We start from the raw sequence: 25518 nt of genomic DNA, 5'->3' as shown, positions 1-25518 counted from the left end.
TAAAATCTCTTTAAGTATTGACCTCTGTGGCTGCCCCTCTGAATCAAGGAGCACGGTGAGCGTACCATCAGCTCATCTTTGCACAACAGCTTCACGTCCACTTCCAGAAAACTAACTTTTAGAGCCTTTTTTCCTTCTCATTTATCTTCCTTCATCTGCCATGATATGCTTCCTTCCCAATGGGTTTTGCTAGAAAAGGATCCTACACGATGGTATTAAGAAGACAAAAGAAAATTCCACTCGCCCAACACATTCAAACTGACTTCAAAGTTCCCTTCCTGCTCTGCCTGATGCCTTTTGGTGCAGCTTAGTGCAAAATCTCCCCGCGATGCTCTAAACCACAGCTTTCAGACCAGCCCCGTCACAGCCACAACACCGCACCCCCTCCCGGGCCTGCGGCGCGGAGGCTGCTGGGACATTCCGCCCTCTCCCGTGCGGGGCTCCACTTCCGGCTGGGGGCTGGAGAGCCGCTGGCTGCTGGCCAATAGGAGGGCCGGGCGGGCAGGTGCGGTAGCTGCTGATTGGCCGAAGGGGGGGCGGGGCGGAGGACGCCGGGAGCGGACGGGGCGCAGGCCGGAGAGCGGGGAGGATGAGGTTGCGGCTACGCTCGGGGGCCTTGGCCACCGGCTGCCTGTTGGCCGAGGCGCTGGGGGTCGCGCTGTTCCTCCGCGGCTTCTTCCCGCTGCCCGTCCGGTCCCTGCCGCGCGGGGAGGCACGCGCAGAGCCTCCCGCCGAGCCGGCCCCGCCCGGCCCAGGTAGGAGGCTGGGTTGGTCCGCGGTTTCACGGTGCTCTCCGGTGTGCGAGGGCTTCTGTGCTTTGCAGTGCCGTTCCGAGGCGCTGTCGTGTTTCAGAGCCTGCTTCCGAAGTAGCTTAGAACAGAGGTAGTTCTATAGGTGTAGGGTTGGTCGCTGTCTGCAGTTTCTGCTTGCGAGGAGCCTTAATCATCGACTGTGGATGGTGATGGTGAACCCCTGACCTCCAGGGAACGGCTGCACTGAGCTGTGTTTCGGCCAGGCGAGGTGGCTGGTACGGCATGTGTCTGCTGCTTGGTAGGACATCTGTCTGCTAGAGCAAGGTTGTGGCGGCCCTAATGAGACCCACTGCTTTTTGCCTCCTGTCATTGCTATTTCTGAGTTATACAAAGGCAGAGCCTTGGGACAGGCTCACTGACTTTGTAGAGGCAGTGGTTGGAAGAGACGTTTGCCTAATTCAGAGCATGGCATCACAACATTAGTGAAGCAGAAGCGCTGTAAAGCTCTAATCTTACAGGCTTAAGCTGAGGCTGCTAAACTGCAGTTAAGTATTTAGCTGGAGATTACCAAAAGTGTCAGGGATGTCTGACACTTATAGGTTGTGCTATAGAGATCTCAATATCGGGTTTAAGTATGAGTGAAACTTTGTATTCCCATGTGAATGTTAGCAGTAGATGCTGGGGGGGAAAGAGGGACCAGACAATTGGGCTTTGAAAAGTCTGGTTTGACCTGGAGAGTATAAATGTGTGCAGACATCTCTACAAACTCTTAGGTTAAATTTAGATGTGTTTGTAATCCTAGGAAAAAATACAGTGATGGGAATGGTTATTTCCTCTCTGGAGTTCTTGTGTTAGAGCTTGAGTGCAGAGTGATCTCTTGGTCTTACTAATAAGCACTTAAAGCCATTGCATTGCTTTCCTAACCTGTGTTAGACAATCATAGAATCAAATAATGGTGTAGATTGGAAAGGATCTTAAAGATCCTTTAATTTTGATCCCCCTGCCATAGGTAGGGCTGCCCCCCACCAGACCAAGGTGCCCAAGGCCCTGCTCATCCTGGCCTTGAATGCCTGCCAGTTTTGAGCACTCACAGCTCCTCTAGGCAGCTGTGCCAGTGCTTCACTGCCCTCTGAGTAAAGAATTTCCTCCTAATGTGTAACCCAGATCTCCCCTCTTTTTATTTAAAGCCACTCCCCCATATCCTATCCCCATCAGACCATGTAAAAAGTCCATCCCGCTCCTGTTTATAAGCTCTCTTTAAGTATCAGAAGGCCACACTGAGGTCTCTACACAACCTTCTCTTCTCCACGCTAAACGATCTCAACTGCCTCAACCTTTCTTTAAAAGACAGATGCCTTAGCATCAGCCTCATGGCCTCACCTGTTCCTGCTCCAGCAACTCCATCAATGTCATTAGTGAAAGATGTTGAAGAGTGACAGATCCCTGGAAGACAACACCTCCTGTGATCAACCTACACGTGGACATAGAGCCATTTACCACAACTATCTGACTGCAACCATCCAATTCTTTATCCACTGATATTGTCCCTTCAAATCCATAGCTTTACAATACAGAGTTAACAGTGTGATGGGGGAGTATGTAAAAGGCCTTACACAGGTCCGAGTAAATTATGTCAGTTGTTTTTGTATTGTCCACTGATGCTGTCATTGCATTGTAGAAGGCCACTAGATTGGTCAGGTATGATCTGCCCTTGTTGAAGTGGTGTTGGGTGTCTCATAACCTCCTGGTCTCACGTGTGCCTTGACATCTCTCCCAAGAGGACCTGCTCCATGATTTTCCCAGGCACAGAGGTGAGGCTCGCCAGCCTGTATTTCCCCAGATCTTCCTTTCTCCCTTTCTTAAAAATGGGAGCGATGTTTCTCTTTTTCTAGTCACTGAGGGCTTCACCTGACAATCATGGCTTTTCTATTAGGACGGTGAGTGACTTGGCAACTTCACTGTGCACTTCTTTCAGTACTCTGAGATGCATGTCATCAAGCCCCATAGACTTGTTCGCATTCAAGCTCATCAGGTTGTCACAGACTTGCTCTTTTCTTACAGTGGGAGGGATTTTGCTCCCTCAGTCTCCTCTTAGAGGCTCAGGCATGTGAGAGTAATGGGAAGCCTGTCTGCCAGTGAAGACTGAGGTTAAGAGCTAGTTGAGTACCTCAGCCTTTTCCATGTCTTGTTGAAATTTCTCCCTTCTCATTTATTGGAGAGGGGAGGTCTGTCTCTTCTGACCAATATACCTATAGAATCCTTTTGTTATTTTTCACGTCCTTCCCCAAGTTCATTTCCACTTGCACTTTGGCTTTCCTGATCTCATCTCTGCATGTCTGGATGGCCCTGATCTTTTCTTCTCAGGCCACCCATTCCAGCTTCCACTGTCTGTACATATCCTTTTTTATCTTTAATTTGACCAGCAGTCCTTGCTCAGCCATGCCAATTTCCTGCCTCCTCTGCCTTATTTTCTCTGCTGAGACATGGATAGCTCTTGTGCTGTTGGAAAGGTGTCCTCAAAGAACTGCCAGCTCTGTTCCATTCCTATGTCCCTAAGGAGAGTTTCCCAGCAGATCCCATCTGGTAATTCCTTAACCAGTCTGAGGTTTGTTTTCATGAAGTTCGGAAGCCTGACTCTGATCTTTGCTAGCTCCTTATTCCTTGAAATCTGACTGCCTCCAGTCTTAATCTCTTTTTAAAAAGTTTGTAGTAGAACCTTCTGTTTTGTTCACTGCTTACAAACATTCTCTTTCATGTAAAGTAACTTTTATAAAGAACTGTAGCAGACATAAATAAGCATGCCACATCCTAAGAGGTGCACATGGTATTCAGCAAGTTTTCCTTCCCTAGAAAAGTGGGGGAAAGTCAATTATGAGAGAAACTTAAAGGCACAGTGCATCCAGTTCTGCCCTCTTGTTTTTACCTATGTGAAATGCATGAATGCCAGAGCAAGCCTGCCAATTTAGTAATTCAAGTCATTCAGAAACGACGTTTCATTTTTTGTCAAAGTGGCTGGGATTTACTTTTTTGTTGTTGAAGTTTCCCTCTCTCCTCTGCTGTGCCCGTCTTTAATTTCTTTACCTGGAAAAATCAGTACCGCTAGCGAGTTCGTGAATGTCAATGTAGTGATGCTTAGGCATGCACCTAAAATACAGTTTCTGAGCTTATTTTTAAATTCTTAGACACAGAACTATCTGTGGTCTTCCCAGCTTATCAACCACTTAATCAGAAACGCATTTTACTCTAAAAGTTCTAAAAAAAAAAAAGTTCCATGTTCTAAAAGAACATGGAAGCTGTAACTTTATATAATACATATTACTGATCAACCGCTGTGTTGTCTAGGAAGTCATCTAGGAATGGGATCCACTCTGCTTTTATCTCTGTACTCCTGTTTTGTCTCTTGGTAGACACATGAGGCCTGTAGAGGTTTGGCCCAAGCCTTCTGCTGTAAAAAGGAAATGTTGCTGTATGACTAAGCTGAATGCAAAAGAAGAAAAGAGGTGGGCTTGAAGGCGTGTCATGGGCCATTGCTGTGCTGTGCTCTCTGAGCACAAACTAGTTTTTTCAGGGTATTCTGGAATTGGATTTTAGCCCAACAGCTGCTGTTACCTTACTATCCTAGCATGCAAACTTCAACTCAGAAGGATGTGAGTGTGTACAAATCTTTTCACTTCCAATGTCAATGAAGTTCTGTTTATTTCTTTGTTACTCTTGCTCTCTGATGGTGAGATTTGATTGAGAGGCACTGTTTGAATTATGTTCTGTTATGCAGGCCTGGATATTAGCACAGGTCAGTGCAGTATTTTTTTTCTTACAGTAACTGTAAATTGGATATATATAGTTCAGTCTAGTTAACTTAACCAGAGAAATTAGAAACTGTTCCTTTCTATCCCTTTGAACTTTTTGTTATGGAGTTTTTTCTCAATTCTTACCATTTCTCATAGTGCATTGCATTCATTCATTGCATTTATGTTTTTCTTCCTAACTACTGAATTTGTGTCATTCTTGTGGTGGATGACCTGAAAACTCAACTTCCTCAGATTAGGTCTAATATTTGCCATTCTTTGCAACTTCTTGCTTTGGAATGTAAAGTTAATAAAATAACTTTGAGGCACACATTTCTGTGGTGCAGCTGTCCTTTAACTTATGTCTAGCAAATGTTAAAAATTTTGATGACTTAAAATACATTCTTCTTGTTGTTGTGCTTTAGGAATAGTTTCCAACTGGACCAAAATTCCACCACCACTTTTCAAAAAAGTTGTCATTGTCCTGATAGATGCTTTGAGAGATGATTTTGTCTTTGGATCCAAAGGTAAACAGTTCATGCCTTACACTACACAAGTTATTGAAAAAGGGACATCCTACAGTTTCATTGCTGAAGCAAAGCCACCCACTGTGACTATGCCTCGAATTAAGGTAAGTTTCCCTTTAGGGTTGCCTCATTGAAGAAAACTGGAAAGATTGGTTTGTTTCATTTGCTGAGAATTGGTGTAAAGAGGTTTTGTGATATTACTGTTAATCTGTAGCTGGAACTTACTTTGTTGCAGTAATGCATGTGATATGATTGTTATTTGCCTTGACCCAAATGTGCTTCCTGCAGAAAAGGTTGGGCTGCAAAGAAAGTAGAGAGGATAAGTGAGTGGTGGTAGCTTTCACTTACGGCACTTTGCCTTGTTTTGTTCCTTTATCTTATAGCTCAGTGGTAGAAAGCTCTATGAGAATCAGTTGAGGACAGTTATGGCCCTGGTGCCAGCTTAGATGGTGGGCGCAGTCTTTTCATTTGTAATCTTGGGAAGGCGGCCACATGGCTAGCAAATTTTCCTATTGTCTTCTTTGCAAGAGCATTTTTGTTGGTGTTTCTCACTCTGTTCTGATGGGAACTTCTGATGGGAAGTCTAGATGTATGTAAATTTATGTTGTTCCAGCCTCAACATAATTAAAATTTGAGTTTTGTCTGTAAATATTTAGTCATCCTGTTAGTAATGGATCTGAATAGCAAGGCCAGAAAGAGACGGAGGAGAACACAGTCTGGTAGCTTTTCATAGGTGGACTTCATTTTTTTCCAGAAGTTTCTTATTTCTGTTATGAGCATTCTACCATTGTTAGTTTTGTGTTAGTTTAATTTACTTAAGCCATCTACACAGTCTTACTGGTAACTTACTGAGCCATTAAATGAAGGAAATTTAAACTGGGATACAGAGTGGTTTTGCTTCCCACTGATTAGAAAATGTAATTTTTAATTTCCTGCTAAGCAGGTAGTATTCCTGATGCCATTTGCCAATTCTTGGCATCATATTGTGACAGTTGGTATTATGTGGCATGGTAGTTCATATGTTCTTTTGCCCTATAGTTTCAATGACTACATACAGTAATCTCTTTCCTCTCTGCTTCATTATTTTCTCTAACACTGATATTTTATTTTGGGTACTGTAAACTTTTCAGTTTCTGTTAATACATCTCTTGTTTTATGTAGGCTTTGATGACGGGTAGCATTCCTGGTTTCATTGATGTTGTTGTGAACCTCAACTCTCCAGCTCTAATGAGTGACAATCTAATATGGCAGGCAAAAGCAGCTGGGAAAAGAATAATCTTTTATGGTGATGATACTTGGGTAAAATTGTTTCCAAAGCATTTTGTGGAATATGATGGAACAACGTCCTTTTTTGTGTCAGATTTTACAGAGGTGAGAGGCTTTTTATAATCTCAAGTTAAATAATGTGTGTACAAACACATAGTGACGACTTCGGAAAATGGAAGAATGAGACTGTCCTTGTTTTGAAACACTAACCTGGCAAATAAATAGAAATTGAATTGTGTCTTTTCAGTATTGACAGTCTTGAGCTAAAGACTTCAATTCTTCATGCACAGGGCATTGGAAGTGTTTGGGTCATACAGTAATGCGTTACCTACCATGTTTAAAAGTGTCACTATCCATGGTTCTGGTTTCCTAGTGCATTTGTAGAACAGGCCATCTTTAAAAGGCCTGCTAATAGATTGTCTTCTTCTCCTGGAGGCATATTATCTACATTATTGCTTTTTTAGGTTTAAGATGAGCAGTGTTTCAATGTTCTGGAAAAGATGGAACATAAACAGTAAACAAAACAAATTGTGAAAATTCTTTTTCTGAGAATACTCAAAGAGTAAATGGGCTAGCAGTTCTAACTCATGTTTTGAAACTGATTTGTGAAATCTTGTGCCACTAACCCAATGCTACTGCCATATATACTTTTTCATGTTTAAGGAAGTTAGATAGGCCTATTGTGAATGAAAAATACTTCTAAGTGGTTGTCTTAATAAGCCTTGTGGAAGATTCAAAGCTTGCAGAGTGAAATGAAGCAAATGTGTTGCTAGATCTGATGTTGCAGATGCAATGTTTAAGTGTTTTTAATACTCAGGGGAATTGCATGCAACTCAAATGAATTTTTAACTTAGACAGGAGAACTTGGGATAGACACCAAACAGAATTTTTTTAAATATTTAATTATTGCTATGCAGACAGTTTTTTTTTTTTTTTTTTTGTCAGCACTGTTTTTCTCTTCAGTATTTCCTACCTCCAAAGAAAGGCTGTTCCCTGTACCTGCTTCTCAGAAGGGATAAATCAGAGGTGTGAAAGGTGAAAGTGATTAAAAATGTTTTGAAAGAGTTTTCAGAAGTGTCTGTGAAAGCTTGTCAGTTCTGTATTCTCTGCTTTATGTAATCTGGTCTTTGACAAACAAGAGGGATTGAAATGGGGTGAAGAATTTTTTTTTTTTGAAGGTAGTCTTTAACTCTACCTAGCAATGAAGTGATCAGTCTGATTTTTTTTTTTTCTTTTAACTTTGTGAATGACTAATCCTCGTTATCTTTTAGAGAACTTTCATGAGCAGTACAAAATAATCTTTTTATGCTTTATACAGAAGGGAAATATTCTATGCTTTTTACAAAAGGGAAATTATTATTTGTTTTCCTTTTGTTTCTGAGGTTGATGATAATGTTACTAGACATTTGGATAGAGTGTTGAAGAGAGAAGACTGGGATCTCTTAATATTACATTACCTCGGATTGGACCATATTGGACATATGACTGGGCCAAACAGCCCACTAGTGGGACCAAAACTTCGTGAAATGGACAATGTCTTGAAGAAGATTCATATTTCTCTTCTGTCAAAGGTAATATATCTTGTTTTTGGATGAAAATCTGGCTTTTATAGAATCGTATTGCATTAATAGTATTCAATGCCATTGCCTGTTCATGAGTAGTAGTTTATTCTTAGATGGAGGTGAGTGTTTTTCTATTCTTTTTCTTGTCCTGCCTGTTCTTCAGTTAACAATGATTGCATTGTTAATAGCATTTTAAAGGATTTACTATCTGACATAAGTAACATCTATTAACTGCAACTACTGAATAGTTGTGGGAAATAATTTCTGCTCGATCTGCAGGAAGAGAAGTGGAATATGAGCAAAAATTCTTATTGCTCATGAATGAAAACAGTAGTTGATGTCCTTTTTAGTAATTTAATTTAGCAGAGCAGTAATGGGTTTATGTAGCTATGTGTCTTGTTTTTATAATTAGGAAGGTATTCCTGATTTTCAGATATTGAAAAGTATCAAATACAAGTGGAGTTTGTAGACATTTTTTCTCAACATAGAACATCAAATTAGCAAATCTGAGTCTGTTTTTAAAGTTGGAAGTAGAAACTTATCTAAATAGTCTGGATGTTGAAATGTACAATCCTAATTCCAAGTGGCCTTAAGCTTATTTATCTTTTTAGACAGCTGCAGTTCAGATAGCTCCTCATAAAACTTCAGTAGTGTATCTGTACAAATGGATAGCATAAAATTAAAGGAAAAGTTATAATGCTATTTGTGAAGGTTATAATCACATGTGTCTCAGTGCACTTTTTATGCAATGATTTTGCTGACAATCTGCAAATCTTTCTTGCAGTTTTAGAATAAGGAAATAAGGAAAGCAATTTTCTTCTGAATGTAACAGGTGTACTGGAGATGACAAAAAACTGTTTTGTTATGAAATGACGACATTTGTTGTCTTTTATTTGACAGCTCAGAAGGGCTGGACAGGCCTTGCTTCTGCTTCTGCTTCTCTGCTTTCAAAAATAGACATAATTTGATATCAGTCATGTCAAATTTCTACCCCAAAAACACTTGAAAGATTAGAGAAAAAATTTGAATTTAACCATCTAAGATTTCTCTTTATCATTTAAAACTTTAAATGTTATAACTTAAAATCTAAAATGGAAGTGTAGAATTAATTTTGTTCATTTTACTAATTAACTAATTTCCTTTGACCCTGCTCAAATCTTTTTTAGCACATTGCTTACAGTAAGATTTATAAAATAGAGTTATTATTACACTTACTGATATTTTTAGTATTAATATTTTTCTAATTAAAGTCTCACTGAAGCTGAAGACTGAGTTCAGCTGGGGGGAACAGACTTCTTTCTGTGTTACTGTTCCTGTACTGCTGATTTTCTTCAAAAAGTCAGACTCTTCTGACTTTGTAAATCGGTTATATTCATTATTTCAGAGTCTTTTTCATGGTAGTGTTATAATGATACATACTTCTGCCTTAACTTAAAAATAAATAATTATTTGCTGCTTAATGCTTAGGTGTTTCCTGGTGATCTACTCTGGCTGTTGACAGCCAGTTTTGAAATCTGAATTTATTTCAGTAAATATTCATGCTTGAAGGTGTTAGAGGTGATGGAGCATATATAGGTAGATATGTACACATATGCACACACACAAACAGGTCCGGCAGAAGTGTAATGTCTCCTATTCATTCCCATGGAAAATAAAACGGGTACAAACACCACAGTAACACTGTTTCATAGAACAAATTCTCCTCTACAGAAAACTGTTTTTCCACATAGTCATTGTCAGTAGCTGCATAGTTCCACCAGGGATGAGCAAAAGTGTGCATACCACACTTGTAACAATCTGCAGTAGCAGAGGTGACCCACTGCTGCAGTTGGCACTGCTGAAATGCACTTCCCACTGCCTTAGTGTGCTCACATCCACTCTTGGGTCTCCATGAAGTTCAGCAAGTGTCGGTGAATGTCAGTGGATTGCATTTTTCCACAAGTAGGAATTCAGTGACTCACCTTTGCTTCATCTACACTTCCACGTTGGATGCCATTGTGTCAGTGTCCCTCTGCTGCCATCTGTCACATGGCAACAACATGTAACGGGGTATTGGTGGGAAGGTTCAACCTCTGCTGCCATCCTGTTAACATCTTGAGGGCATGGGCCAACGTAACGAAATAGGAAGCATTGCTTTCAGAGCAACAAACATATTGTTCGTGTTTTAAACTTTATTACTGTGGCTTGCAGGAAGGAGAGGCTTCTCTGCCCAGTTTGCTGGTTGTTTGTGGGGATCACGGGATGTCTGAAACAGGCAGTCACGGCGGTTCTTCAGAGGGTGAAGTGCACACACCGCTGCTATTTATCAGCTCTGCTTTTGAAAAGAGAAGTGGTAAGGATCAAAAGAACCTTGGTTTTCTAGGATACCATTGTTAGAACATTTCTGACTTCAATTTATGTTATTCCTGGAAAATAATGTGTTTTTATCATGTTATCATCTTGGTGGTGGAATTTAGCTCACTATTAGTTCTACACATCTGTCAAGATAACATGTTCTTTGTGATCTGTTTTTTAGAGTTTTCGTCTATGGCATGTTGAATGTGTGGCTTAAGCTGTGTAACCACAGGCAGAATTAGTTATTTCTCAGGTTAAAGCAGGATAGTGCTGCAGAAGTTTTTAATGTTCAGTACTAGTGAGATCTCTTGTCTGGATCACAGAGTACTGGTAAATAGATATGATTAGAACCTAAGTCCTGCTTGAAGTGAGTTTTAACTTTTGTCATTCTTGGCATTAGAATAATCGCTTTTGTCATCTGGTTGTCAACATGTATCTGTAACATTTATAATGGGAGAACTTCCCTGAGAGCTTTGGTCAGCTCCATGACCAAACATTTGAAGATTTCAAGAACTCTTCTGGCAATCCTTTTTCTGGCCTCCGTTCTTCCATTTCAAACAGCTGAGACAGAAGAATAAATGCCATTTTTGTGTGCTGGGAATAACAGGAAAGAAGAAGAATTGTTCTTGTTAAAAGGAGGGAGATGACAGCAAAGGAAACAGAACCATTGATTGTGAAGTATCTAAGGAAGGAATATGAAACATGAGTGTATTTCCTGTATTGGACAGGCAGTTCATTTTTTATTGTTACATTGAGCTTGTCTGCTTCTGAAGCTCACTCTCAAGTTGTATTATACGGCTTAAGATAAGAGGAATGAAGGGAATGGTGTGGTAGTTTGTGTAGCTTAAAATATCTTTCTGAAATAAACACCCTGAGTTAATAAGTGAAGCATAGTTAGGAATGAACATTTTCTTCAAAATAATACTTCCCTTCTGCCTTTCATTACGCCTCTTGTCCATTTTCATCTCTTTTCCTGCTTGCCAAACCTTGCCTTATTTATTTTTCTGGAGGTTCCTGCAGCACAATTAAAGTACATTTATCTGTCTATCACTTGTAAAGATCATATCCAGCAGTAGTAGAAAAGATTGCCTGAAATGTCCTTGGACTCTTCAGATAGAAAAGCAAAATACATTCAGAAGCTGACTAAGCAAGGTAAGTTTTTGGTTTATAAGTGACACTGATATATGTTGACAACCAAGCCACAGGTGTTGATCCTGTAAATGCAATTTCTTATTCGTTTGGATTAGTTTGTTACATTTAAACTGAACATGCAGTTTTTACAATGTGATGAAATATAGCTAGTCAACTGTCTTTTCAGAGCAAGTCACATTTAAGTGTGATTTTTATCATATTTTTAATATTCAACAGTTTACTTCTTATTGCTGTAGTAGGAAAAATTCTACTGATTGCTGCTTATAATTCTACTGAAAATGAAATGTATCGTGGTTGAAACAACAGACCTCAAAATAGTAATCCTTCAGGCTTTCACTTTTAATGTGTGATCTGAATATTAATTTTTGTAGTCTTCTGCACAGTTATGCCACCCATGGCAGACTAGAGGTAGCTGGTCTTTCTTTTACTTTTTATGTAACTATTTAAAAACTTGCCTTAAAGATGAAATCTGAAATATGCTGACATACAAACACTCATGCAAAGAGGATTTAGGGATTATAGATGACATTCTAAACAGGTATGAGATTAATCACAAATCGATGAGAAACGAGAGATGAAACTCTAATTCTCTTAAAGGGAGCCTTGAGAGTAATAAGCACTGTATAACATTTATTTTCATGTATAAGTCAAAATACTCACTGCCAGGATTTGCAAAGAGAACTAAGAGCATGGTTAAAGGCTCTGTTATGTAACTAATAAAGCATAGGAAGAAACAATTGGTGTTGCAATTTTAAATAATTACATACGTTGAATGAAATCTCTCATCTGCACAGAAGACTGAGAACTGCAGTCAGATAATGACATCTTCATACTTTAAATTCTCAACCTTTGCTTGCATGGAGCTCCAGGACTTAGGACTCAATGTTCCTTTACCTGACCTCCAGTTCTGTTTGTCCAGCGAGCTAATATGACAACAGCAATTTGATATTAATTAATATCAAGAGGAATCTAGAATACTGTCAGCATTACATTAGATTCTCATTCTTCATTTGTGCATTAATCAGTCTACTGTAATGTTCTCTGTTCTTTCTAATCTGAACGTCATCAAACTCTCTCAAGATTTAACTGAGACTTGATACCATTAAGTATTCTCCTGGACAATCTTTATACATATTGTGTAACATTCATGTTCTGTTTCTAGTAATTGCACACGTTGAAGAATTATTTTTCTCTGAGAATTTCATAAATTCTGATTTTACAACAAAAAAGATCACTTTGTAGCTCTCTTGAAATAGTTGTAACAGCAGTGAAAATACTTTTTAACTAAGACGTCCAGCTTTTGCCGTTTTTTGAACTAACCATTGAAGTAATTGAAGGGTTTTTTTTGTTTGTTTGTTTGTTTGTTGATTGTAGGTCCTCTAACCCAACTTGAACTTGTGCAACAAACTGATTTGGCTAGTACACTGGCAGTAGGTCTTGGTCTACCAATTTCAAGAAACAATGTTGGGAACATTATATTACCAGTTGTGGGAAGCAAGACCATGAGAGAACAACTACGTTTCTTGCACATGAATGGGTTCCAGCTTAGCACACTGTTGCAAGAGAATACACCTGCCTATGAAAAAGGTAAATAATCTGAAAAAACAATAAATGAAAAGAAAGATGTTTACCTAATAATATGATATTCTTTCTAACAGAGTTTGGGGTTTTGGGTGTGACACTGCAAATTAGCCATTTAATTGAGAGCAATATTTAGAGTAATAATGTGGAATTTGCTCTTCACTGTTATTTATTCCAGCACACTGCTTCTGAATAAACATTGTTTAATAAAAATGTTCAGTACTCCTACTAGTAGATGAAAGAGCAGAAATAACGATGGAGGGGTAAGATTAAAGTAAAAACTACCTGTGTAGTTAAATTTCAGTGTTTTCATGCATACTTTTGTGTTCATGTGTATTTTTGAGGTACAGGGCACTGATTCTGAGCACTATTTGAAGGAACAGCACAACGGAATTAATTTTCTGGTTTAGAAAGTCTATGTCCAATAACGTTGGGAAATAATTTACGATGAGTTTCTTTCCTTTTTTCCTTTTTTTTCTTTTGTGTGAGTTTACATGGGAGTGAGAACTCAAAGAAATGCAGAATTGCCAGTTAAAAGTACATCTAGATGTACAATTACATGTTTGTATATGTTAGGTGGAGAGAACAAAAAACAAGGTTGGAAAAATAACCAAAACATCATATGTCTACCCTAGCAAAGCATAATACTCATTTAAGAAGCTTGTTACAGACAAGCAGCATAAGTAAGCAAGTTAATATAAATATGTGAATAAAACTTAAAATAGAGGTTGCAGGTGGATATTTTACCCTAGACATTAGAAAGCATTGATTTTTAAAGTAATTGTGAAGCCTGAAGTCCTTGTTGCTTGACTGTGTCTGAATCGCATAAATAGCTGCACAGGAATGTGAAGTTGTAATACAAGTATGAATAGTTAAAATGGAAGACAATGTGAAGTTCAACAAAATGATCACAGTAGATCAAGAAATAACTATCTTTCAACATCATGGCTTCTAATCATAATTAAACCCTGTCCAGTAGCCTGTTAAAACAAATGTTGCCCATGGTAGTGAAATGTTAGTGTAGATAATGCTATGATAATAAAGTCCTATACTGGTATTTTTTCCTCCAGCAAATGGGTCAAATAAAGGAACTCACTATGTTGGTATAGTTTGGAATATGGCTTTTTTTTAATTGAAAATTCCAACACAAAACTCCATTTGACTGTTTCCTCAAGCACTGGTGAAGCAGGCTGAAGTTTCTTCCAGATTCTGTTTTTACTTCATTTTTTCCAGGGACAGCATTATTTCAACTTGTAGCTTTCCTTTGAGAAAAGAAATAAAAATTACTCAAGTTGGAGGAAATGTAAAGGTTTTTATGCTACTTGCTTGTGACTGTGAACTGCTATGAGGAGTGCTATACTACTGGAGATAGGACAGTAGCGGGCAGCTGAGCCTCTGTGATTAGGTTCTCTCTTTTCAGTAACATAGCCTCTGTAAGATGGAATCAGATCTAAGTCCCTGTAGTTTTTTGTGCAGTTTCTTAAGATGAATTTTCTATGTTGCTGTACATGTATTAAGGAGTCTTGCTGTTCTCACAGGTTCCTAGATAAGTAAGGCTTTATCTTAATACACAGCTGTAGGAAACTTTGAGTACCGTTGAGACTGGCAGGGGAATAAAAGATGTCTGGCTGTTTATTTAGTGGTAAGGTTCATTAAGGTGGATACTTGAGTCCATAGAAATACTGAAAAGTTGCTAAATTGGTGACTAATGCTGCCTGTAGTTCCAAAGTCTGGATGGATGGTGCTTAGCTTTGGGTTGTTTGGTAACTGAGGGTAAATACTATCCCACATTTCACGCCACCTTACAAAATGTCTGGCTTGGCGGATAAATGGAGAGAATTGGATGTCGTTTGTGTCGTCACAATAGCCTTGGTAACATGTTTGTCTCCCATAATATACTTTGAGATGAATGTGCCTTACAGGTTAGATAAATGAACGGTCAATGCAGAAAAGTGGCTAAACTGCCAGGCTCAGAGGGCTGTGATCAGTTGTGATCAGTCACAAAGCCAAGCTGAAGTCCAGTCACTAGTGCAGATCCCAACAGTACTGAGGCCAGTACTGTTGAACATCTTCATTTATGAGCTAGATAATGTGGTAGAGCATCCTTCAGCAATACTGCAGATGGTGCAGAACTTGAAGAAAGATACAGCAGATGAGTTTGGTGCTATTAATACAAACTGGAGAAATGGCCTGACCTCATGAAGTTCAGCAAAGAGAAATGCATCCAGGGAGAAGAAAATGCAGGTTTGATGCTGAGTGCCTGAAGAGCAGCTTGATGGAAAAAGACAAGGGGTCTTGTGGATATGATGTTGAACGTAAACCAGCAATACATCATTTTGAAAAGAAGGCCAACAGTATACAGGGCTTTTTTTTTCCTCTTTCCTCAGTTATAGTCATATCACGTGTGGGGTCACTGACCCAACTCTGGCTTCCCCTGTATAAGGAGGATGTGGACATTGTAATCTAATGAGTGAGAGACCTGGAACATCTGTCATACACTAGGAGAGGGGCAGAGGATGCTTGGGCTGTTCAGCTTGGAGAAAAGAAGACATGAGAAAGACTTTAGCAATGTATATAATGCCTGAAGGAAGGAAATAAAAAAGACTAAACCAAACTAAATTTGGTGCTTGGTGAGTGAATAAGAGGCATTAAACTTAAATGAAAGGAAACATTTTTCTGTAAGGATAGTAGTACACTAGAGTAAGTTGCATGTAGAATTTGTGTAGTTTCTGTATTTGCAGCCATTCAAGATATGACTGGGCACAGTTCTAAACAGTGTTCTAGCTCTGTTCTGAGCCTTCTGGTTCTTTTTTGTGGACCACCTGCACACTCATTTGAGGTGTGCTGACAAATCTTGGGCCATACTATTTCGGAGTTCTGTGGGTGGAGTGTGCTATCAAGTTTTTTGAGGATAAGAATCCTCAGTAATTACCCAATTAAACATCTCACTCATTTGCAAACTAAAAGTTGAAAATTTCTATTTCAGATTCTTGGTTAGTGACAACTGGCAGATGTTGAAATTTCAGTTGAATTCTGAGCAGAAATGCTTTTTTTTTTTTTTTAAATATAATTGTTATTCATAGAATTTTAGAACAGTCCACTGCATCTAGAAGAGCACTCTTGATTGTGTGACAGTGTTCTTATCTCAGTGTGGTGGGCAGTTGTAGGAGATAGTACTACTTCCTTTTTGTTCTAAACTGCAGATCATTCATCTAAATTATCTTATACAACTAGGGCTGTTTCTGTACAAGGCACATTATGGTAGAACAAAAAGCCATACTTGAATACAAGTTGGATATTAATAAAATGAAAGTCCGCTCTTTAGTTTGGTCCCAATCTTAAGCTTGTGTTATATGTTTATATTGAACAAAATAATTTGCTGATTTCTGAGACTTATGTACTGAAACTGGAGAAGTTGCCTCTACATCATAAATTCATTTCATTAAGAACTTTGATAAATATACGATTGCTGCCTGCGACTGTAATTAAATAAAACTATCAACCAGGTGCTTGGGAAGCATAACCAAAAGAGATGCAGAAGAGTGAAATAAATATGCTAAAAGGAATACAGAAGGAGACTGGGGGGGTTGAAAAAAAAAAAAAAAAGAAATGGAATTGGATGAGGAACAGAAGTTGTAGACAGAAATTACTTAGATTTCCAAATATAACTTGGGCAAATTTTAGTGTTCTGTATAATATAATGGTGCTGTGCCAAATCTTGGTTTGATTGAAGCTCATTTTAGATAATCCATTCTGGATTTCCTCAAAAGTATGAATGTTTAACTCTCATTTCAAGTAGGAGTTATTTGAATTTACATGCCAGAAGAAAAACTTTCTAGGGAATTCGCTGTTTAAGAGTTATGTTGTGAAAGTCTTAGTGCACACTGGCAGCTCTCTTGATATGCAAGTGTTTGCTGCTGATTGAACTGTACTCACCAGCAGATACTTGTAAGCCTCCAGTGTAGTATAACCAGTGTATTTTTTTAATATAGTTCATTTGGAAAAGATCATTAATTCCAACTGTCTGACTATTTCAAGGCTAAACAGAGTTAAAGGACATTAATGAGGGCATTGTCCAATTGTCTCTTGCAGACTGTCAGCCATGGGGCTCCAACCATTTCTCTAGCAAGTCTGTTCCATTGTTTGACCTTGTAAATTTCTCATAATGCTGAGCCTGAACCTCGCCTGGTACAGCTTTGTGCTATTGCCTTGCATCCTATCATGAATCACTGGAGAGAAGAGGAGAAGAGAGCTCTGGTATCTCCCACTCCCCTTCCCCTCCTCAAAAATTGCACAGAGCAATGATGAGATCTCTCGGCCTCCTTTTCTTTAAACCAGATAGCTCAAGTGTCCTCAAGGTCACTTCATAGAACATGTCATCCAGCTGTGTCCTCTGGATACTTTAAAGGACTTCAACATGCTTGTGATACGGTGGAGACCAGAGCTGCACACAGTCTTCAAAAAGGTGCTAAAAAAATGGGGACATTCACCTCTTTTAATTGGATAGCTGTGCTGATGTTACTGGCATTGCCAGGTCCCTTCCTGCTGTACTGCTCTTGAGGCACTCATCTCCCATCTGTGCCTATGTCTGGCATTGCCTTGTCCTAGGTGCAGAACCCGGCGTTTTTCTTTCCTGAATTTTGTGGTGCTGATGATTGTCCAGTGCTCCAGTGTATCTAGATCCATCTGCAAGGACTCTTGTTGACCTCCAGGAAGTCAACAGTGCCTTTCAGTTTAGTGACCTTGCCAAGGCACTCCACTCATGTGTCATTCATCATAAAAATGTTGAACAGAACTGCCTTAGGACTGAGCTCTGCGAAACACCAACAACTGATTACTTTAACCCTTGCTTTTTGAAACACCACAGTAAATGTTTAGCTTACTTTTTAAGTAGGAAGTTAAGAAATTAAAGTTAGGAGGACAGTGTTAGGCTTGTTAAATAACCATTTCGATTGTTCTTTTTGCCCTTGTTATTAATTTCATAGTGTGAAATAGCATGGAAGTAGCAGGGGTTCTTTGTAGAGCCACAAGTTGGACTCACTGATCCATGTGGTTCCTTCCTGACTTGGGATGTTCTCTTGTTCTCTGATAATTATTGAAGTGAAGCAAAAGAAACATTTATTGTAAACAGTGCAGGTTGGTATATATGTTCACACAGCATAGTGCCTACTGAAATACATTTTCTTCTGTTCTAAATTGAGATTGTGTTGTGGGTGCACGTTATTCCCAATGGCCAATTTTTAAATACTGTAGGGCATGTTGGAGTATGGGGCAAAGCACCTATAAAATGATGAAGAAAAGGATATCTTAAGTGCTTTAAGATACAATACCACTGTCAACATTTACAGTAAAACACAGCAGCTAATCTAATTTGCTGTGTTGTGAATACATGTTCTTGAAATTAAACTTACAACTGAGTATAATGCTGAAGTGGATATAAGTCTCAAACTATTAATTTTTTGCAGATTTCTTTTTAAATTTCATGTTTATGATTATGAATTGTTCTAATTTTCTTCTATGTGTGAACAAAATTGTGTCTCTTTTATGCCTGCCTGCAGTATCTACTTATTGTCATTGCTGAATATATCTTTTGGGGAAGTAAAAATGCTGTCAAGACTGGTCAGGAATTACTGTGCTGCAGCTTTTTCTGTGAATATTTAACAGTGGGAAAGCTGGCAGTGGGAAAACAGCATTAGTTATGGGAGAGTAAAGTAGTGGGGCTCTCTTGCATCTTTTGAATTGTCTTGTAACATTCATTGCCTATCCACATAATGTGGACACTCTGTGTCATATATCAACTCTAACTTAGTGTAAAGTAAGGATTCTGTGGAATAACCAGTACTTATGGAAAGGAAAATACATGCAGGATGAAAGCCACTGCTGCTGTAATTGCAAAGGACTTCTAAAATAGGATTTGGATATTTGTTTCTTCCCTATTTCGCCTGTTGTCATCACTCAAGGTTAGTGTTCCCGCCTGCCACAAGTTTTACTTCTGGACAGAATGCTTTTAAATGTGGCTAGGCCGTCATGAATCACCTTCTGTTACAAGCCTTTTACTTCTGTGGGTTAGTAGCAGTATCAGGTTTTCTTTTTTTTTCAGTCTAGTTTGGGCAGTGGTCAGCCCTTATACAGTAGCAAGAGTATCTAGCTTCGTGGAAGGAGGATTGTTTTGCACCAGCTTGTTAATCCAAATGACTGAAGCCAAACCATGCACTTCAGTTGTTAACTTTCCTATGCCTGCATCAAAATACAGCTTATTTTGTGTTTCACTTTGTGTTACCAGCTGATTCTCATCACTTGCTGCAGCAAAATCAGGGCCTTTAATCTGCTTTGTGTAGGTCCTTCAGTGGTTTCTTCAAAAAATAAAGTTTCTTCAGCAATCTGATGATTTCCTACTTGTGAAATAACGGCCTGAAGAGTAAATAGCTCCAGTGGAGGGAAAAAAAAAAAAAAAAAAAAGATTGTTTTAAGGATTTAAAGCATTTGGGTATGTTTATCTTGGAAACCTTTTGTAAAAGTAAATGGCTGTTTTAATGTATTTGTCACTTTTAGAGTCTTTGACGTTTTATTTGTTTGGGGATTAATTGCTTTTATTCAGTGTAACATTATGGACTTGCTGGAAGGTAATGCTACTTCCTGTCTACAAAATAAGTTTCAACTGCTGTAGCAGTTTTTCTGTAGATTACACAAGCAAACATGAAAAAATATATAAGTATGTTTAGATCTCTAATTATCTTCGTTGTCCATGGATCCTCTAACCTGTTGTTTTTTTCCCTCCCTAATAGATCTTGGATACGAGCAGTTTAAGATAGCAGAAAAATCCCATGGTAATTGGATCAAACTGTACCTAGAGGGGAATAATTCAGAAATACTCTTAAATCTTGGCAAAAAGGTCCTGAAACAATACTTGGAGGCCTTGAGGACGTTGAGTTCTTCGCTAAGCAAACAAGTGGCACAATATGATATGTATTCAATGATGGTGGGGACTGTGATCATTATGGAGGTAAACAAAAAATATGTCTTTTTATGGAAAAAGCTAAATGCAAGGCATAAAATTTCCTGTTGTTTGACTTTTTAGTGTATGTTCTTCAGAATTAAGTATTTTAAGGTTTGTTCGTATTTGAAAAATTAACGTAGTACTCTTTTTTTTAAATTATTACCCTTTGAAATGATTCAAGAGAACACATGATGCCTGTGTCTTGGTGTAACTTGGTATATATGCACGTCACAAGTCAAAGAATGGCTTGGATTTGAAGGCACTTTGAAGATCTAGTTCCAACTTCCTGTGTAAAAAAAAAAAAAAAAAAAAAAAAAAAAAAAAATCTGCAGTGAAGTTCCTACTTTTTTCACCTTTATCTAACAACAAACACAGCTGCTCAGAACAAGCTAAACCCCATATGCCCAATTTTTTCTCCACCATTCTGAGAATTCTTGGTGTACTGATAAGTCAGTAGTCCTGAAACAAGTGCTTGCTGGAAGAGGCAGAGTTGCCATTCCATATCTCTTGTAGGAGTAAAGATAAGATATCACATTTCTGGAATTTTAAGTGATTCTTTGCGATTGATAGTTTGGGGAGGTCTCATGTGCTGGAAATTGTCTCTGTGGTAATGCTTTGAAGAAGTGAGTTTGCTGGTGAGTTACCCTGCACTCACATATACAAAAACGTGCACTTACAGTTTAGGTGGCGTTTTTGTCAACTTCTGTGAGAATTAGCTCTCTGGGACAGATATACCTGGCCTGCATACAGCATCATATACACCTACAAGGCTGTATAATAGCTATGCATCTAGTTGTGTTCTGTGGCTGGAATGGGTAACAGGTGATAAGTAGCTGTTTTGTATTTGAGTCTTCTCAGCCCTTGCAAGCTGTATTCCTCGTGTTGTGCACAGAGCACATTTGAGATGGCTTTCTCAATGGGCTGTATCACTGCATACCTCTTGACAGGAGCTAGTTCCACAGTCCCCACAGGGCACAGGATGGTAGGTTCTGTGCCTCCTCTAGGACAGCAAATCTAGAGATGGCCAATGCCACTCTGGAGCTGAAGTGCTTATAGTCCTTTCATGTTCCTTTGTTTTGTGAACGTAAGGATTCAAGCCTTTACAGTCACTTTGTACCTGAAGCACTGGATTTCTTTTTTTGCGGTTGTTGATGCTTAGTTTTTCAACAAAACAGATATCAGTATTTTAGTTAATGGCTCTTTATCAATGGAAACCTTCACCTAATAGCTCTAACAGTGAAAAGTCTGCCTGATGAGAGCCTGCTTGGTGTCACTGGAAAACTAGACAGTACAGCCTGGTTTTTTGTGTGGTTATTTTTTTTCCAATTCAGAACTCAAGAAATTGGCCTACTTTCCAAGATCATTTTGTTTTATGTCGCAGTTCAACAACCAGAGGCCTCTGTCATAGGAAAGTCCTTTATTATACTGTGCATCCCCATGGGGATGGACCCCCAGCAAGCTCCACATAGTCCCCTTCAGTTCTGTATGTATTTCCCATCCTTACTGTAGAAATAAAGGCAGGAAATGTTACAAGTGACTTCAAACTACACGAATCTACAAGTGCTATTAATCCTATATTTTAAATGATGAGAATACATCTAGTACATTAATAACCATGCATTTACTCAAAAAAGCTAAATATAGATTTGTAGATAACTACAATTTGGGCGTTTTAGTATACTGAGTGCTTTGTTATAATTTTCAGTCCTGTATTATAAAGTAAAACCTGAGCCAATATGATACTGTGAAACCTCATGCTTCCAAATGTAAGTGAATTGTGGAAGGTATAATGTAAGTGAATAGACTACTGCAGTGTAACAAAATTTTTTAAAGTGTTAATTTTTACTATATGTAGCTGTAATGATGGGTGAGTTTTAGGTAGAGGTCTTCATAAGTGAATGATTACAGATTGACTGTCCTCTGATAGAATAGTTTTTTATTTAAATTTATTTTAAACTTGCCCTATCACAAACAGATTGAGCCTAGTTTATTACTAGGTATGTGTGTGCCTCTTGCAGAGCATCCTTACAGTATGTGGCTGGATTTTCTCTTTACATGCACATAGGTAGCAGAAATTGCTAATGATGGTATTCATCTTCACTGGTACAGTTACCTGGGAAAAAGCCTGGAGTTCTAAGTGATTGGTGTGCAGGCTATAGCAAAGTGAAATCGGTAAATCAAATTAAGATAAGGAGGGGGGCAAAAATAAACACCAGGAGAATTCTTAAGCTCTGAAAACAGCATACACTTACGTGATAAGATGAGCACTTTCCCTGGTCTGGGAAGCTACTTGGCTCAGCAAGAAATCTGAGATAAATGACCATTGTTAGAGTGTGCATGTCACTTCAGGCCTTTGTAGGCTATAAATAATAAGTCAGATTTGTTTATTCAAGAGCTATTTTGGCATTGAGACTTAAAACACTTAATTCTGTGGAGCGCTGAAACTCTTAAAGTGAAAGCAGATCATGCACATCGTCAGTCACAGCAGGTCAGGAGGCACTTGTTTATTTATTAAAACCTGATAAACTGTGAGTCCAACCCCTTAAACTGATAAAGAAAAGCACTATTTTTGCCTTGCCCCTTTATATGGTGAAGTCTTGCTTTGGTTGGACCACCCAGCATAGTGTTTCATGGCTTTTTTAAGATGAAGTATATATATTAGAGTTACACGGATGACACAGCATGAGTTTTGTGTGTGTGAATTCTGGCTGTATGCCTTAGCTAATTCTGATTCTTTACCTGTCGGTTCTCTGTTTTTGTTTTTTTCCCCCCTGTAGGTTTTGCTCCTACTCTTTCTCAGTGTACCAAAAGCTCTGAGCAGTCGGGCAGAATTTGAAGTGCCCCTCTCCCCTCCGCTCTTCTCTCTGCTGTTTTACTTGATGTGTCTGATGCTGTGTGCAGTTCACGTCATTGTATGCACATCAGCAGAAAGTTTATGCTATTTCTGCAGTATGTCCTGGTTAACTGCAGTTGGAGTGATGATGCTGATTTCTGCACTCATGTGCGGTATTTTATCTGCCGTTGGAAAGACTCTTGAGAATTCCAGACTTCCACTGAAGGTGAGAGCATGCATTCATTATGGTTCACAGTTTTGCTCCTTGTGGCATACTTCCAAGTGAAGTTTTGTGGAAGATTTTTGTGCGTGTTTACATAGAGGAATTGTTTGTAACGTAATTAGAATCATTCAAAATTAGTGTTGAAATGTGGCATGTTCACTGTGACATGATAAAAGATTGTTGGAAAGAAGATGACACAAGTGCTTATTTTCCCTTTACTTTGAGAAACATTCCAATCAGGTTACATTATTCTACAGATGACTTTAGTGATGTCAGAAGCAGTTTAACTGTTACAAAAAACAGTTTAACTAGTTATAAACTCATACGCAGAGATGTTTCACAACTGCAACTGATGCAACATGTATGATATTTTGCAAGAGCATTTTTTCAAGCAAAAAGTAGATTTGTGAATTAGATAAGTATGTAATTGCTGTATTCAGAGTAACTGAAAAAAGACAATACTTAGCTGAATTAGTACTGCAGTATTTATAAATATATGCTGGAATTCCTGAACTTAACTATACGTTTAAAGTCTTTGAGTGAGGCTGCTGATTTTTATGATTCGAGCTGTGCAAGTTGGAATTTATCATTTTGTGTCTGTAACTTCTGAATTTGCCATTCTCTCTCAGATATCTGATTTTTCTGAGAGAGAAGCCTTGCGCTAAAAGTAATTCCATCCTCCTCTCTTGAAGGCAGCTTTTTTTTTTTCCTTCTCAGTTTTATTTCGTGCCACTTAGTGTATTAAAAGTGATCAAGGAAGAGAGTTGTAGTAGGTCGTGGTGTTTCATTCTTATGCTCGTATTTACTGGTAACGTAAAGTTTGTGTGTGTGTTGAATATCTAGGCTGAAATAGTGTAAAATGCCACTAATGATATCTTTCATCACTAATGATGAAAGAAGTTTCATTTGAGGTATAACTCCTAGCATGAGTCTTTCTGACTGGGTAATTTCCTTGTAGTTCTGCAGTAATTTTCATTATCGTGTCAAACTAGTTGTAATGTTTTGATACCAAGCCTAGTGATGCTTCTGTGGATTATTTTTAAAGGCAAATAAAATAACACAAAATTAATCTGTGTGAATGGAAAAATCTGCTGGAGAAGATGTCTTGTCTTATGGTTTGTTAGCGCTGTTAGTACCTAGGAGTGTGTTTGTCTTTAAATGGATTCAGTTTAGCCTTTTCTGGGTTACATAATGAGATGGAAGTTTTCTTTTGTAGGAAGGAAAATCGTATGACCTTGAAATAATTGTTAATGATTACTGGAATGCTTAGAATCTTAATGTTTATTTGCTGTGCAACAGTAAGGAAAAGCAACTGCAGGAAACAAGCTCATTTGTCATCCTGCGTGTTAATTTTTTTCCTAATTTTAGTCAACAGTAAGAACCTTACAGTGATGATGGCCTATACCTACATAAAATTTACACACAATCCTCTTTAACTTGATCAAGAACAGTGATGGCAGTCTCAGAACAACTCAGTCTGTTTTTGACTTGAAGTCTTCCTTATATACCTAGAAAAGAGTTAATTCTCTGTGACACCCACCACTATAGGAGTAGTGGGCTTTAATGGTCTCTTATCTTTTGTCTCGTTAAAGATAAAAGGAGAACTAGTCTTCACACAGCGGTATTGCGCTTCAAACTGCATTCTGCCTATCTCTGAAGTTTGTTGAGAAAATGAGCACAATACTTTTCTTACAGGTTTAAGATAAAGCTTGAAGCCTCTATAGGAAAGGATGTGGTGCAAATATTCTTCACATAAAAGTGCTTATCTCAGTAGAGGCTAGTGCTCTGCATTTGGCTTCAGATGCCTGAAGACCTGTTTTCTGTACTGTTTTTTTGTTTGTATTTCTTCCTTCATACTCAAGGAATAACAAGTAAGCTTGAAGTACTTTGCAAAATTGTTATGAAAGAGATTCTGCTTGTGTTTCAAAATTTTTGTTTGTTGGGGACTTCCTTAGGGAAACTTTAAACTCTGTAATAGGGCAGCTTCTGTGCCTTTGTTATTCCTTCATTTTGCTTAATTTTGTCACACCTTTTGCTGTGTGGCTTTTTCTTTTTTCTTTTTCCTCTTTTTTTTTTTCTTTTGAGATGAGACTGACCTGGAGAGCTGTTAGCACAGTATTGTTTGTCTGTAATTTTGATGATTCTCTTCTGAGTTTTCTGCCTTTTAGCAGTCCGATCCAATCTTCCTTCTGTTTATTATTTACTTTCTTTTCCCCAGAATTATGGGGAATTATGAATTCTTCATATGAGATAATGTTCTGTGTGGTAGGGATTGAATCGTGCTTTCTCTTGTGACAGTTAATGGCTTGTAATTTCTTACAGAGTTTTGTTTCTCTGGCCACTGAATGCCTGTTAGCTAACCATCTACATGTATACTTGAAATGGACAGGTAGTGTCCATCTCAGCTTGCTGATTTTGAAGATGGCGTTGTCTTAGTATTGCTGTGTAACATTTTCCATTCCTGCATTTCTCTCCTTTGGGGAACTGTCAGGGAATAACAGGATCT

The 25518-nt window shown here is 38.5% G+C and overlaps 1 protein-coding gene across 6 annotated transcripts in view; it reads left to right on the top strand.

Moving 5' to 3' along the window:
* Positions 1-544: 544 nt before the first annotated feature.
* Positions 545-25518, top strand: part of PIGG (phosphatidylinositol glycan anchor biosynthesis class G) — an 86129-nt gene continuing 61155 nt past the window's right edge. For 4 of the 6 annotated variants that reach the window (XR_008210496.1, XM_052700642.1, XM_052700641.1 and 1 more), the window contains exons 1-8: positions 545-755; positions 4963-5168; positions 6226-6435; positions 7713-7901; positions 10083-10224; positions 12753-12965; positions 19745-19962; positions 22734-23015. Coding sequence is in view for 5 of the 6 variants with exons in the window: in XM_052700642.1 (XP_052556602.1) it covers positions 590-755; positions 4963-5168; positions 6226-6435; positions 7713-7901; positions 10083-10224; positions 12753-12965; positions 19745-19962; positions 22734-23015 (1626 nt within the window). In the remaining variant the exon portion in view is untranslated. The remainder of the gene's footprint in view (positions 756-4962; positions 5169-6225; positions 6436-7712; positions 7902-10082; positions 10225-12752; positions 12966-19744; positions 19963-22733; positions 23016-25518) is intronic. The other 2 variants (XM_052700640.1, XM_052700644.1) reach the window with 2 other exon arrangements.

The sequence above is a fragment of the Tympanuchus pallidicinctus genome, unplaced genomic scaffold (genome assembly GCF_026119805.1).
Source record: "Tympanuchus pallidicinctus isolate F22 unplaced genomic scaffold, pur_lepc_1.0 scaffold4, whole genome shotgun sequence".
In the NCBI taxonomy this organism is placed as follows: domain Eukaryota; kingdom Metazoa; phylum Chordata; class Aves; order Galliformes; family Phasianidae; genus Tympanuchus; species Tympanuchus pallidicinctus.
Note: the sequence above shows the minus strand (reverse complement) of the source record. Positions and strands in the feature narration are given on the sequence as shown.